The 14619-nt window shown below is 40.0% G+C and overlaps 1 protein-coding gene across 1 annotated transcript in view; it reads right to left on the minus strand.

Moving 5' to 3' along the window:
- TNKS (tankyrase) overlaps nt 1-14619 on the minus strand; it is a 131472-nt gene that overhangs the window by 100143 nt on the left and 16710 nt on the right. The window contains exon 3 of the mRNA XM_085058464.1: nt 198-293. Coding sequence (XP_084914590.1) covers nt 198-293 — 96 coding nt within the window. The remainder of the gene's footprint in view (nt 1-197; nt 294-14619) is intronic.

The following is a 14619-nucleotide window of genomic DNA, read 5'->3' on the forward strand; positions in this document are numbered from 1 at the left end:
AGCATAAGTAGAATAAGCAAACCCATAGCAGCACGGCAGATTAACAACAATTACATCAACATGAAATCTGCTAAAAGACAGTTTTAAAATGCTCTTACACAACAGAAAATCTGGAAAGGCAGAAGGCTCTTATGATGCTGAACTTATACACACAAAATAAACTCAGGTAACACTGCTGAGAGATGTATGTATCTTACCCGTGAGTACAGCTTTTGCTGAAGGGTCTGCCAGATCCAGTGCAGATTTCCCATCGGTGTTCCGAATGTTTGGATCAGCTCCGTGCTGCAGCAGCACTGTGCAGGGAAAGCAGAAACAGTATCTTACCTCAGGTATACACAGGTTATTTACTGTTAAGTGTCTCCTCGGCATGATGAAGGCATAAACAAACATTGCACAATTTTCTTTACTTTTCCTTTTTTTCTCTCTCTCTCTCCCTTTTTTTTTTTTTTTTTTTTTTTTTTTTTTTTTTTTTTTTTTGGTTAAGCACTGCAGCAAAGGATCTTCTCCAGACTAAGGCTAAGTTGGCAAGTTAAGAAATAGTAAGACCACATGACTTCTCATGATAAACATGAACCCCGAATCTCTTTCAAGAGTCGGGTTTGGGCTCCTCCTGACAGCTAGCTGGTATGCTGTGCATTCACTGACTCACACTGGGAAGTCTGCTGTGGAACCTGCTTCTCTGCCTTTACTACCACTACTGCTGCTTGTTACCACTCCTGTTCCTTTTCCAGCTGAATATCCCAAGCTACCCCACCTCTGTAAATCAGCAATACTCCAGCCCTTTAGTGGATCATCACTTGTGCAGAAAATCTTAACCATGGCATATCAGTTCACCTTCAAGAAGTGTAACAAACAGGGTAAGATGTGTAACCTGGTACCCCTGCAGACTGGATGTTCAGAGGTTATTCTCACTGGTATTTCTTTTCCCTACTAAGCCCCTAAAAACCTGAAAGTTCAAGTACATAAAAATACATAGAATGCAATATGCAACCGTAAGGCTAGGAAGGAATTGATACAGCAAATTACCAACTAGGAAAGCTCATTAAAAAAATCCCACTATTTCACCAGCAAACTCTTTTGATCAGAAAAGAGTGCCTTAAACATAATGCAATACAGATCACCACCCCTCAATATCAAGGCATTTTGTACAGAACTGGAAAACAAATCCCATGGCAACATTAGAGGCCCAACAAAAAGGGCCCAAATAACATGCAAAGTAAGCACAACATATTACAAATTGAGCAACACACTTATTTTGCACAAGAGTGAATAACAGGACAGTATACAAAGACTCAAGGTCAAGAAGACCAGTAATAAAAACTAGCAGACATTTATGGTAGTGCACCTAATGATGTCTGTTGAGATACAGCTGGACTGAAGAAGTCAAGACAAAGAAACAGCTGCAAACAGTTTTTGTAACTAAGAGTACAAAAATACTTCATAGACAGAATTCTCCAGAAAAAACAACACAACCCAATTCAGAACAAAACTAATTACTGATATATTTACACATATATATATATAAAACTTTAACCAGCAAAACACTTTTCAGAAAAACTTTTTTCTAAATAAAAAATTTAACTGGTAATATTGTTTTTATTCATATCTCTTTTCTTATCCATTTCTGACTTCAAATTCTTTTAACATTGCTAAATTTCACATTATTACAAGATACAATGCTACATGTTTGCCCCTAAGCTGAATTTTTGCAGAAGTGCGGTGCTTCAGTGAAGTAAATTGACTTATTTTACATTTTGACGAGAAGGCACAATTGCCCAATGTTTTTGAACGAAGACTCCAGTAGGAAGCCTAGGAAAAACCTCGGCTTTTCGGTTGGTGGTGGGTTTTTTTTTCACTGTGTCAAGTCACAAACACCAAAATGGAAGGAAAAAAATCAGCTAGCACGTGCCCACTGAATCTTGTTAGGATCTGGCACCTACGTTTCTGAAGATACCATCTGTGCCATACATGCCACCACCCACTGAGAGATCTTACTCATGGACAGGTTTGAGACTGAGCCAGCCTCTCAAGCCACTCAGGCACACTCCAGCAGGAACAGGCAAACAGGACCTTTTGCAGATTTTTTTTAAACACAATAGGCACTATAAAAACTACATATGGAGAGACAGACTCTGTACGTACCATCTCTCTTCTCTTGGACCCTGTTAGTGACTCCATATACCCAAGGAGAGGGAAGCCATTTGTCCCAAGAGGCATCAGGGTAAGAACAGTAGCCTAAAACACAGTACCAGCAACTAATGGTCTATCAAGAGAAAGCCGGTAGTACAAAATGATGAATCACAGCACAGCACTGACCAGATGATAAGGCAACAACAGATTCACATGGCAAAAAGCCTCAGACAAAGAGCTGGGGGAGAAAACTGAAAAACATGTGGCAGGGGAAAAGATAATAGCCCAAAAAAAAGTCCATGAAGAAAGACTGGGAGAGAGGACTGATTGAGATCTGACCAGTTTGGAGGTTTGGACTAGCACATGAAGCCAAGTTGAGGCACATTAAGGCAAGAAAGGTGACTTTAAAAAATAACAGGTAACAGGTATAGAACTCCCAAAGGCATCTGCAGCTGCCTAAGCCCAGTGTTAAAACAGAAGGATGTTTTCAAGTCTCTTGATTCTTCCATCCTGTGCAAACAAAGCAAGTGCTTCCCTGCTACCTCTGCTGGCACACACAGATGACGACACCACAGTACTGCTTCCAGCTCCTCTCCTGGCTAAACTGACAAAGGATTATGGAGTGTATCTAACCTGTTCAGTCATGCTAATGAACCATGAAGGATTTGGCCATGGCTTACAACATACAATTTCTGTGTTCAATTTTTAATTTTTTCAAAACCTAGGCAAATACATTAAAGATTAACTAACAAGGCTTACACTGTTTGCCTGCAAACACCCTCAATTATTGAGTGCCTGTGGAACACATGTTAAGTGGCCAAACTAGGTTCAGAAAAATAACCTATCAGAACACAATTGCTGTAACCATGAGACTCATCCTTCTTATCTCTGCAATCATTCATCCCACTTGTCTTCATGCTTCTCCAACAGCCAGGGGTATGGTTCTGCTGATACTGCCCTCATTCAGTCCTAGAAACACATCTACACCCTGAAATGAAGGCAATGGCACCTGGAAAAAGAAACCAATCATATAAATAAAAACTGTATTAGAATGCATATGAATAATGGAAGCAAATTCGGGTCACAAAGGCAATCTTATTCTTGTATTTCCCTTCATTGACCATTCGATTCTAACCTCTCCATACTTTTTAAGTACATAATCTCCCAAAAAGATATCCCAGTGAGCAATGTTGTCATCAACAGGAATTAACAAGAGAAATCTAGCATTTGATGTTTAGCCTGTCGGTGTAACACAGCTGCACTTTTATACCTGGCAAACCCCAGGTAGCTTCTAATTGAATGTTCTCCTGCGTGTTCAAAACCTCTAACACTTTAGCTCAAGACAAAGTCTCTTCTAACCACAGGGTATCTGAGATCTAGACACAGTGTATCTCTCTAAATTTCCTTTTCAATATGCCAGTGATGTGTAAAAATGTCAAGACAGATCTCCCGTATGGGAAAAAAACATTCCCTCCATAAAGAAACACAACAGAACAAGCCATTCTAGCTAATTGTAGCTATTTTGGATTTCAAACACTGCACATTGGTTTTAGAAGATGGTTTCTGAGTAGGGAATTCCCTGAAAAGGGAATGTGGAAATAGTTACTATCAAGAAACTGCTGTTCCTGTTCTGTACACTTAACAGGCAAGTGTACGGATGTTGTGCACAAAAATTAACTCCTGAAACTTTGTTAATTAGCATATTTGGATATGCTTGTTTATTTCCTCTGGACAATGGGGACACTGGGGTATATTATTTTCTTGTATTGGAGGCAGCGTCCTTAATAATCTTGACAATACCATTAACAGGCTATCCCTGCTCTTTCTAGAGACCATATTGCACAAACAGTATAAAGAAGCTCTTCTTTTTATTGAATCTTCGTATTGCATATGGACATCAAAATCCTGTAACCTTTACTATAGCACAAACATGGACTGGTTTGGAGTTTTATTTTTACCGACATTGCAACTGCTAAAATACTTCAGGTTCTGATTTTCACATACCATCTGAAATGCCTTATTTAATTACACTGTTATTATACCAGACCAGTACTAGAGACAAGAAAGGCCGTAAGTCTTACTGCATTTAAAAAAAAGTTACTGTATTGCACAGAGCATATAGTATAACCAATAATCATATCAGATTACTGCCAACTCGCTACAGCAGGATGAATCCTAAAATTAAACACTTGGCCCACAGCCTCCTGGCAAAGGTATTCTGAACTGTGAAGTTAACCAACACAACCTTACTTGGCTGTCAAGAACAAACATTTTTACTTTTGGTAGTTTCAACCTTCACATTTTCACCAAGGTATGGCAAAAATTTCCTGGTAGCTATACATCAGCAAGTGACAAGTGTGTTTTTCTCATGTTACAAGAACACCAGTTTCTTGCCTAGGTATTATACTTCTGTGATTCAGTGCCAGTAATCCCATTTTGGCAAGTTACCAGATAGATAAGAATTTTCACTAAATAAACATATATAAAAAAGTTGTAGCACCCTACTCAGCTTCATAAAAGTGAATATATGAGATATGGCTAATAATATTAACCACAACTGTATCACTGATTAACTTCCACCTCTGTGAGCAAACCCAGTCTTGTCTGTGTCATGGAGAAACTGCTGTGTCTCAACAGCTCTCCAGCTCTCTACAGCCTGGAGAAACAGGCTGTATTCATCAGCCATCACAATTGCCAGGAGAAAACATGAGACACAGTATCACTCCAGAGGCTGCACAGAGCTCAAAGGATTTAAGTATTGCTACTGGATCTGATGACATCCACAGCCTCAAACACCACTGCCACCTCAGTCAGGCGGAGTTGGGAAAAAAAGGAGAGAAACAGGTCCTTTGCTCTTGACTGCCCCTCTATAGTGAATGTCATCAATGTTGAATGAAGAGAGGATTACGGAGCAGAGAGGCTAAGTACACCACAGCATGTAGACTCAGGACAGGATAGAGGCAATGAACACACATATCTGGAAGCACTGCAGGTAGATTACTGGTAAGAAATGATAACCTGGTGGTAGATGATTGGTAAGAAGACGTGATAACCTGGTGGCAGATCAGGGACAGGAGTGCCCAGAAGGCTTTGGATATCTCCAGAGAAGGATGAATATCTCCCAACCTCTCTGGGCAACCTGTTTCACCTAGACCACATTGGCAGAATTGCCACACCTAGCCCCATGCTGCCCACCCTGCTTTGGGTGGCTGCAAATGTTTGGTGAGGCAACAAGGCACATTAGAGAAGCAACCACCTGCCCAATCCTCATGTAACTACATGACATGCTCAGGTTGGCACAAGAAAGGACAGCACAGGGACACATGCCAGTGACAGGAGCTGAAAAGAATAATTTTGTGTTTCTAGTTTAGAGTCTAACATTGCCAGCCAAAGTCCCAATGGACTGTGTGCACTTCCAGCTGCAAGCACTTCCTATCATTTTGCCTTCTCTGCTTCCCTTGTTCAGGGCATTCCAGTTTCCCATTACCCCAGACAAGAGTTTGTTCCCAATGAACCAGCATGTTGGTTTTGTTCTTTGTTGGGGCCAGACAGAGCAAGAGACAAATACGCCAACTGCAGTAGCATGAAGCAGAAGCTTACAAAAGCAATGCTAGGCTCCCCTATGCTGAAACAAAAAATTTTAAAGGGAATTAGGTGGTGTTCCCCAACAGCCTAGACAGAAACAAGAGTTCTGACAGCAGGAGAAAGCAGCAGACAAGTAGCACAGAAAAAGCGATAAAGTTCTGAGCAACAGAGAAAAGTCAGGGACTATTGCTCTATTAGGAACCAAGAGGGAAACACCTGTGAAATGCCTCAAAAAAATTACATCATGGTCCTCTAAGAAGGTGACAAGGTCAGTGACACAGATGAAGTGTCTCTGTATCAATGCACACAGCATGGGTAGCAAACAGGAGGAGCTGGAAGCCACTGTGCAGCGAGAAAGCTACACTCTAATCACTATCACTGACACACCCTGGGAAGGACCATACAACTGGAATGCTGCAATAGACTACAAACTGCTCAGAAGGCACAGCAAGAAAGGCAAAACAGGTGATTGCCCTCAAAGTTTAAAAAAAAAAAAAAAAAAAAAGAAAAGGACTGACGCTAGAGAGCTGCCTTAGAAAAAGAGCAACAAAAAAGTTAAGATCTTATGGGTAAAAATTAGCAACCCAGCTGACAAAGGAAACCTCATGGCTGGTGTTTACTACAGGCTACCTCATCAAGGGGTGCTTGTTGATAATGAGTTCTTCCTTCAACTACAGGAGGTTGCTTGCAGGCTGTGATCCTGCTGGGGGACTTCAATCACCCTGACATCTGCTGGAAAAGCAGCACAATAAGCTGTAAGCAGTCCAGGAGACTCTTGAATGAGGATAATTTCTTAATCCAGGTGACAGACAGCACAACTAGAGGGGAAGCATTATTAGATCTGTTGCCTACTGACACAGATGAACTAATTAGGAATGTCAAGACTGGTGGCAGACTGACCTGCAGTGGTCATGCCCTGGTGGAATTCATTATCATGATGGATATGGACCAGGTGAAGAATAGAAGAATTTTTCACAGAGCCCATGAGCTTTTAATTACCACATGTAAGAAATCAGTCAAGGAAAGCAGGAGACAAACATGGCTAACTAAGGACCTCCTGGTCAAACTAAAGTGTAAGAAGGAAATACATAGTTCTACAGGAACACTGGCTAAAAAAAGGAAGATTAAAGTAAACACACCCCCACACACACCTTGATAAATAAGACATGAGAACTAGTGACAACCAATATGGAGAAGGCTGAGCTATTCAACAGGTTTTATCTCAGGTTTCAATAGTAATCTCTCTTCCCATATCTCTCAGTTCCCTGAACCTCAGGGCAGGGACTGTAGACTGAAGTTCCCTCCACTCTAAGAGAAGCTCAGGTTCAAGACCACCTGAGATACTTGAACATACATCAGTCCATGGAACCCAGTGAGATGTATCCCAGGATCCTGAAGGAATTGGCTGATGTTGAGATGGCCACACAATTCTCAATAATATCTGAGAACCCACAGTCATGCAAATCCCGAGCAACTGGGAAAAGGAAAACATCAGACCCATTTTGAAAAAAAGGAGAACCCCAGTAACTACCAACCAGGCAGCCTCACTCCACACTCAGTAAAATCATGGAACAGATTCTCCTGGAAGACACATCAAAACACATGGAAGATGGGGAGCTGTGTCAAGACAGAAAGAGCAGATCATGCCTGACTAATTTGGTAGCCTGCCACAAGGAAGTGATTGCATCAGTTAACAGAGGAAAAGCTACAGATGTCATCCACCTGAACTTCTTGCAAGGCTGGAACATGTTGCCCAGAGAAGTTGTGGATACCCATCACTGCAAGTGTTCAAGATCAGGTTGCCCAGGGCTTTGAGGAACCTGATCTGGTGAAAACTATCCCTGCCCATTCTATGATTGTAATCCTGCACGCCAGCTCCTGGAGATCCACAGTTTTAAAATTTATACAGATAGATGGTCTTAAATGGTCATTTTCAAGTAAGAGAAAGCTACCTCTAGTAAAAAAAAGATACAATAGTACTTTGACCAAATGTGATGTAATCTGGATAAACACAGCACCTGCTTGCATGTTTCTGTTACCTCGTCATTAGATAAACAATACTAACAAGAGATGCTGGGCGCATCAGTATGTGGGAGGAGACTACACACAGAGACAGTTCAGAATACGGCTCTCCTAGCAGAGGCATTTCTTGCTTTACAGCTAAAATGACTATTTGGTCCATCAGGGTCAGAGGATGGGGTCTGATCGGATCTTTGAAAGGCAAGTACTCATGAATCCATACGCTGCAGAAACTGCACCAGTTCCTACAGTAAGAGGATGCAACACCAAACTGAGCAGAAGCCAGTAAAAGATTAAGCGGAAACAACGCTTAGAGGTCAGGTTCCTTCAGCTTAGTGGAGCAATTCACAGAAACAGGCTTCAAGGCAGCAATAAGAAAACAAAGAAGCATCATGAACAAGGTTTCCCAGTACCACCTTTTTGCTCATTTGCTTTGAAGGGCAAAGAAGGATCTAGACAAAAAGATCATTACAAAGCATCACTTTGAAAGTATTTTAACTTAACTCTTAATTTTTCAAAAAGACTCAGTCATTGTTCAACCCTGAAGTACTTTCAGACTTTGCTCAATGAAGTTTCAACCTCTTAGCAAGACAACCTGATTCCTTGTCTATATATACATACCATAAACCTCACATCTCAACATACTACAAGACTTCAGTGCATTTTAGACTTAAATTGGCACTAGATGTTCCAGAGATCAGATTTATCTAATCAAAGCAAGGTAGGGGGAAGGGATCTGAAACAGACAACCAAAACCACAAGTATCACTGCCACAGTAAGAGTTCTTCCAGCAGAGGAAGAAGATAACTTTTTTGAAAGGCTCCCTCCTCCCTCTGTGATTGCCTTCAAGTCTTTCTCCATAAGTAGGTGCATCCTGTGTTACACAATCCTGAGTAACACACTCTAAGGAGCCCTGCTTGAGCAGGAAGGTTGGACTGGATCACCTCCAGTGGTCCCTTCCAACCTTACTCATTCTGTGATTTTAACTATGATTTGTTTTTCGTATGTAGGAAGCACTACAAAATTGCTCCCTGGTACACCAGCTCTGCCTACCTGTGATTAAATATGCATAGAAGGAAAGAAAGAACATGCAGAAATTTCCAGAGCCTGTAGGCAGCACAGCAGAGGCTGATAATATCCTTCTGCCCTCAGAGAAAGAGCCAGAGTTGGTAGATTGCTCAGCCTACATGAACAGCAATTCAAAGCCTTGATCTTGCCTAGACTTAATGAAGTAAATATCTCTGTTTCATTTTTTTTGATGTAACACTTTTCAAGCTAAAATTTTCCATTCCAGCTAAAAACGAGAACAAAAGTACATGCAGGTTATGCAGAATCCAGTCTTATAGAAAACAACCTCAAAACCTAAGTGCAATTGCAGTTCTTTTGTTTGTTGGTATCTTTTTTTACATCATGCAAGAGACAGTACTGTCATTCCAAAACACTTCCCCCCAGAACACTATCTGCACAAAAAGCTGTGTAGTGTAAAGGAAGCTTTGAGCATTCCACAGTGAACCTGCAAAGAACTCTAGGAGCTTCAGCTACCAAAAAAAACAAAACAAAACAACCAAAAAAAACCAACAAAAAAAAAACCAAACAGAAAATACAAATAAACAAACAAAAAACTCCAAAAAAAAAAAGAAACCAACACCAAAGGAAAAAACAAAACAAAAAACCCCAATCTTTGACTGCGCTAACAAGCAATGAAAGACAGTACACAAAGCATTTATTTAATCCCATTTATTTGCAGCCATGCACATGCACCCCGTTAACACTGAATCACAGTGAATCATGGAATGGTTGTGGTCAAAGCGACCTCTGTAGATTATCCTCTGTGCTGCCGCTGAGCCCCCTACACTCAGTTGTCCTGGACTGTGTCTATATGGCTGTTCAGTATCTCCAAGGAAGGAGACTCCACAACTTCTCTGGGCACCCAGTGATTAGCTGTCCTGATGGCAAAAAGTATTTCCCGGTGTTCAGAAGGAACCTCCCATGTTTCAATTTGTGGCCATTTCACAAACGGCCTTAAGAATCACTTCTAAGTGTGCTTAAGTAGTCATCTGGAACACACGCTGCTAGTGAGAAGAATGGAATAGAAGACCCTTTTATCAAAAGAGCTCCTAAAAAAACCCAACAAAAACCATTTAGCCCATTTGTAGATGGTATGGATGGAGGATTCACTATGCAACAACTAAATCCCAACCCTTTTTCTTGCAAGCAACAATTCTGCAACTACTTAAGCTTCTAACATTTGATTTAATATACTATATTGAACTGCTAGAAATCTTAACTGCTGCCCTACTGTCTGAGCAATTTATGTTTTCATCTGTATTCCAAGCTGAAAGCTGTTTTAAGGACAAGTCTTCATTGCTTGGTCCCAATTTAACTTTTCTCTGAACCAATTCACCTTTCTACTTCAAGTTTTATTCAAATAAATGTCAACTACAATCCTGACATCCCACTTGACAGATTAAGAGCCCTGCTTTCAGAGTCCTTGAAAAGCAAAAGCAGCCAATGAGGCAAATCAGGTCAACAAGTAGCATCTTAAGAGGAAAAGGAACTGAGGAGAGTTAAGAGAAACCAAATAAGAATTCCAATCTCCTGCATATTTCTTCCAGTTGACGTCTGAGGGGAAAGAGTCCTGGTAGTTATAGGCTGCATGTGAAATTAGCTGTGTAGCTATCAGAAGGCACTATTTACCAGTGCACCAAAATCTAACACTTGAGAACCAACATGAACAAAGGGGTCTTAAAAGTTTCTTAAAACCTGTCTTGGATCTACCATTTTTCCAAAACAGAAAAGCATCTGAAAAAACATTAATTGAAAGTATTTAAACCTTAGCAGTAGCTTTCAACCCACCATTCAGTGACGTGAGCACAAGATGGGGAAGAAAACAACCACCAAACACCAAAACAACTGTCACATTCCACAAGTACATTCCTCCTTTTCCAGAGGTGAATTTCAGTGCCTACAGGCTTTCAACAGTACACAACTCACAGATGGTGTCTTAGTCACACACCCTACGGCACACACAGAATGACATTTTGATGTGATTAAGAGCTGAAACTCTTTAGATTAAAGAAGCCCCAAAATGTAAAAGAATTTTTGCATATTTTGCATAAACTTTAACCTTGCATCAATTTTGTAAACTCATCATTAGTCCGCAACATAGCTACCAAATGTTTAAGAAATACAAGTCACATACGAAATCTTAAGCATAACAAGCTTATCAGTCCATGAAAATGTGCTAAAAGCTACGGGTTAGCCAGAGGACATGGGTATTCTCAAAAATTCTGTTTATGAAGTAAAATGAGGAAGCTAAAAACCTATTGATAAAGAGCAGTGCAAGTCTTAGTGTATTTAGCATTAGGTTCTTGACAAGCAAATATTCTACTTGGCAAAAATCTCCATCTGTCAGGTGAGATATCGTCAATGCCATAGGTCTCACGCTAGGGAACAATGCATGTTACATCAGACTGAGTGGGCTCTTTTCCTGGGTCACCCATGTCCTGTGCCATCCTTGTATCCCTCCAAACAAGAATATAAAAACTTCCTTGCATCTCTTGTCATATAATTTCCAATAGTATAGTTAGGTCAAGAGTACTGTGCATAACCAAGGAACTGCTCAGTATTGCTTGCTTGGACAAGACATCAGCAAAACACAAAGACTACACACAGCAGCACGAATAGCAGGATTCACGTCAGACATCTCAGCCTTGCTGCTGCATGGTGCATTTGTATCAACATGGTAAAACATGAATTTTAGCAGCCTGTGTTGATCAATCATGAGTCATTGCTGCATGAAAAGCTGAAGGGAAGACAACCCAGAACAAGAGGCAAGAGCTCAGTCTTTTCAGTAGGCTTCAAGCACCCACAGTTCATCTTGCACACTTGCTTCACATGCTTTACAGAAAAAACAAATCATTAAAAAGAGACACCTTCCTTTCATTTGCTATATGACAAAGATTTATTTGCCTACACACTTTTAAAAGCAAGACCTTTATATCCTGTAGTAATACTTTAATCAATGTTTTCCATTAGCCTAAGAAAACATTTGAGAACTCTGCTAGAATTTGCTCCACTCATTTAAGCCTTTAACATCTACACATATATCTAGAGGTTGTTTATAAACCACATATGAACTGCATTAAGGACCACATGGTTCCGCTGAGAAGCTAAAAGTGGGTATTGATACAGTAATCAGAAGCACTGTCCCATAACATTAAGTACTCTGCAAGATATTTAGAAAGCCACTCTAAACTGATACTGGACATCTGAAAGCAGTTTCCATGTCTGCAAGAAGACCATCTGTTCAATTACTCTGTTCTGAATGATATGCAACTTCTCCCCCTCCCTCTCAATTTGCTAACAGCTAACATCAGTGCTTTTGAAGACCTTAACTTCCCAGAAAAACCCTATAGGAAATTTTCCAGTAGTGTTTGTGTATTATCGTACCACCTCCTTCGAAATCAAATTATGATTTGACAAACACTTGTAAAGAAACATCATAAAATAAATTACTCTTTTCTTTGTCCTACACAGATTCTCCTGTGCCAAGCAAGCAAAGAAGGAAAAAAGTTGTCTTCTTAACACCTGAATTTTGAAAAATAAATAGGACTGGGAAAAAGCCTAAAACCTACAGATAGATCATAACATATTAACTGTCAATACAATCAAACCTAACAAAGACAGACATCTTTCAAATTATGCACTGCATTACATCCCAGACAAGGCAATCCTTCTCAACCTATTTTCATGACGCTGAATTTCAATCAACTTTTAGCAATACAAATACCATAATCTAAACAACAGCCTTAAGGACTGTAAGTAACACAGTAACATGACAGGCTTTACAAGCCTTCAAAGTCACTAACTCCAGATATGAAGAAAATAAGATATTTTAGTGGCATAACTCTGCAGACAAGACTTCCTCACATGAAATAAAGCTTCTTTTCACCTGATTTGTACAAAACATCATCTTCTCTGCTATAAAGTAAATTGTTGATTTTGTTTCTGAAGAGGATTTAACCTGAGGATTAATCCAGCTCAATACTTGGTCCTCTTAAAAAAATGTTGTGGTTCGGTACTTCCACCTTGCACCAGTGATCCCCTTATTTTAAGGTTCCTTGCACTCCTAGACCTTTTTTTGCTGGGTACACGTGTGACTGACACTGCTCAGAGAGATTCCTTCAAAAAGCATCTATCACAGCTACATATGTACAGACACCAGCATGCAGTAACTCCTGGAGACTACACTCTGTAACAGACCTGTCTGCACATAGATGTCACACTGAAAAGGTATTGTTGACATTCAGGAATTGATCCATTTCCCTCATGCCTTTCTGCCCAAGTCCACCAGGGAGCACTGCAGTTGTATATGCCATGGCAGAATGCCCCAAACCCTTTTCTGTAGTCATTTTTGACAAAAAGCCTGTTGTCTCACACTCCAGTCCATTGTTACTATGACAACAGTATTACAATGCCTCCCAATTACCAATGTATGATTTCAGTCATGGGTTCCTCCACTCCCACCAGCTGCTAGAGAAGGCAGCCTTATTCTCAGGTCTCTTTCAATAGGGCAAGTCCAAATTACAGACTACTGAACTACACTGTAGATGCAAAAAATGTAAGACTCAGCCCTAGAGGCTCTCATTTCTGTGACGAATATTAACATTTAGAAGCTAACACAGCTTAAACAAGGAGTTAGAAGACATGAAACTATTTAAAACCAGGAGCAAGTACTTAGAGAGCAAAAGTATTCTTCCACTCAAGCTAAAACATCAAATTTCCATCCTGTGTTTGCTACCTTACAAGGTTCTTTTGAGAAAGATCACACAAAGAAACAGTGTGAGCAGAGACGCATATTAGGTGTTTGAGCCACTCCAATCTAAAACCACTTTCCTACTCAAAGAAGCAGGGCTCCAAACAAACGCTATAACTTACAGAGCAGAAACAGACCAAAATAATTCCTAACCCAAACAGTCTGATGAGCCTGCTTCCATGACAACTGATTTGGCTTTGATCAGTATCTGAATAATAAATATGAGTAAGAATAGCCAGGATTTTTATTTTGCATACCTGGACAGATAATACAGATGCTGTTAAGAAGGACTGCTTTTGCTTAAACTTATCAGATCACCAAGTATCTTTACTCCTACATCAATATTAACTGCAACTAAGAGACAAGAAAGGCCCATACTGTAGGGATTAATTAATGTCCTCTTAATGGAGCAAAACTCACAGTTCTGGTACACAAGAACAGTCTAAAGCTCTTTAAACGTTTCTGAAGCTTAAAAAACTTCAAATACAAGTCACTGTCTCCCCACAACACACTGTGAACAGTCAGTAACAGTAGCACTCCAACTCTGTAGTCCAAATGTCAAAGCAGGAATATTAACAATATTAAGAGTCTTCTGATACAAACAAGAGCAATAGTTAAAACATTTTACACTAAGTATTTCAAAGTACTTACTTGAGACTATATTCCAATGATTTCACAAGCCTCTGAACATCAGATACTCAGGCTGCCTCTTTGAATCTAAGCCTCCTTCTAGAACACCAGTTCTCCAAGAGAGCCTTAAGGAATTCAGTACATCTCTCCAATAAACAACATGCATGAGCAGATCCCAATGGACCTCAATTACCAATATCCCCACTAATTCCTATTAAGAAGCTACTAGTCTTCTTACAGGCTTCTGTCTATCCAGCAGCTAAACCTAAGTCAGTGTAATTATTTTTCAGTTAAGATACCAAATCTTCTGTCACCCTACCTCCAAAAAGAACTGGCTACAACACAATTTTGCTCCTTGATAGCACTTCCTATGGTTTATTTTTTTATTATTTTTCAGGCAGTAAAATCAGACACTGCTTTAATTTTTATAGTAATAC

Source organism: Lichenostomus cassidix, chromosome 4, assembly GCF_008360975.1.
Source record: "Lichenostomus cassidix isolate B80296 chromosome 4, HeHo_3.0, whole genome shotgun sequence".
Lineage (NCBI taxonomy): Eukaryota > Metazoa > Chordata > Aves > Passeriformes > Meliphagidae > Lichenostomus > Lichenostomus cassidix.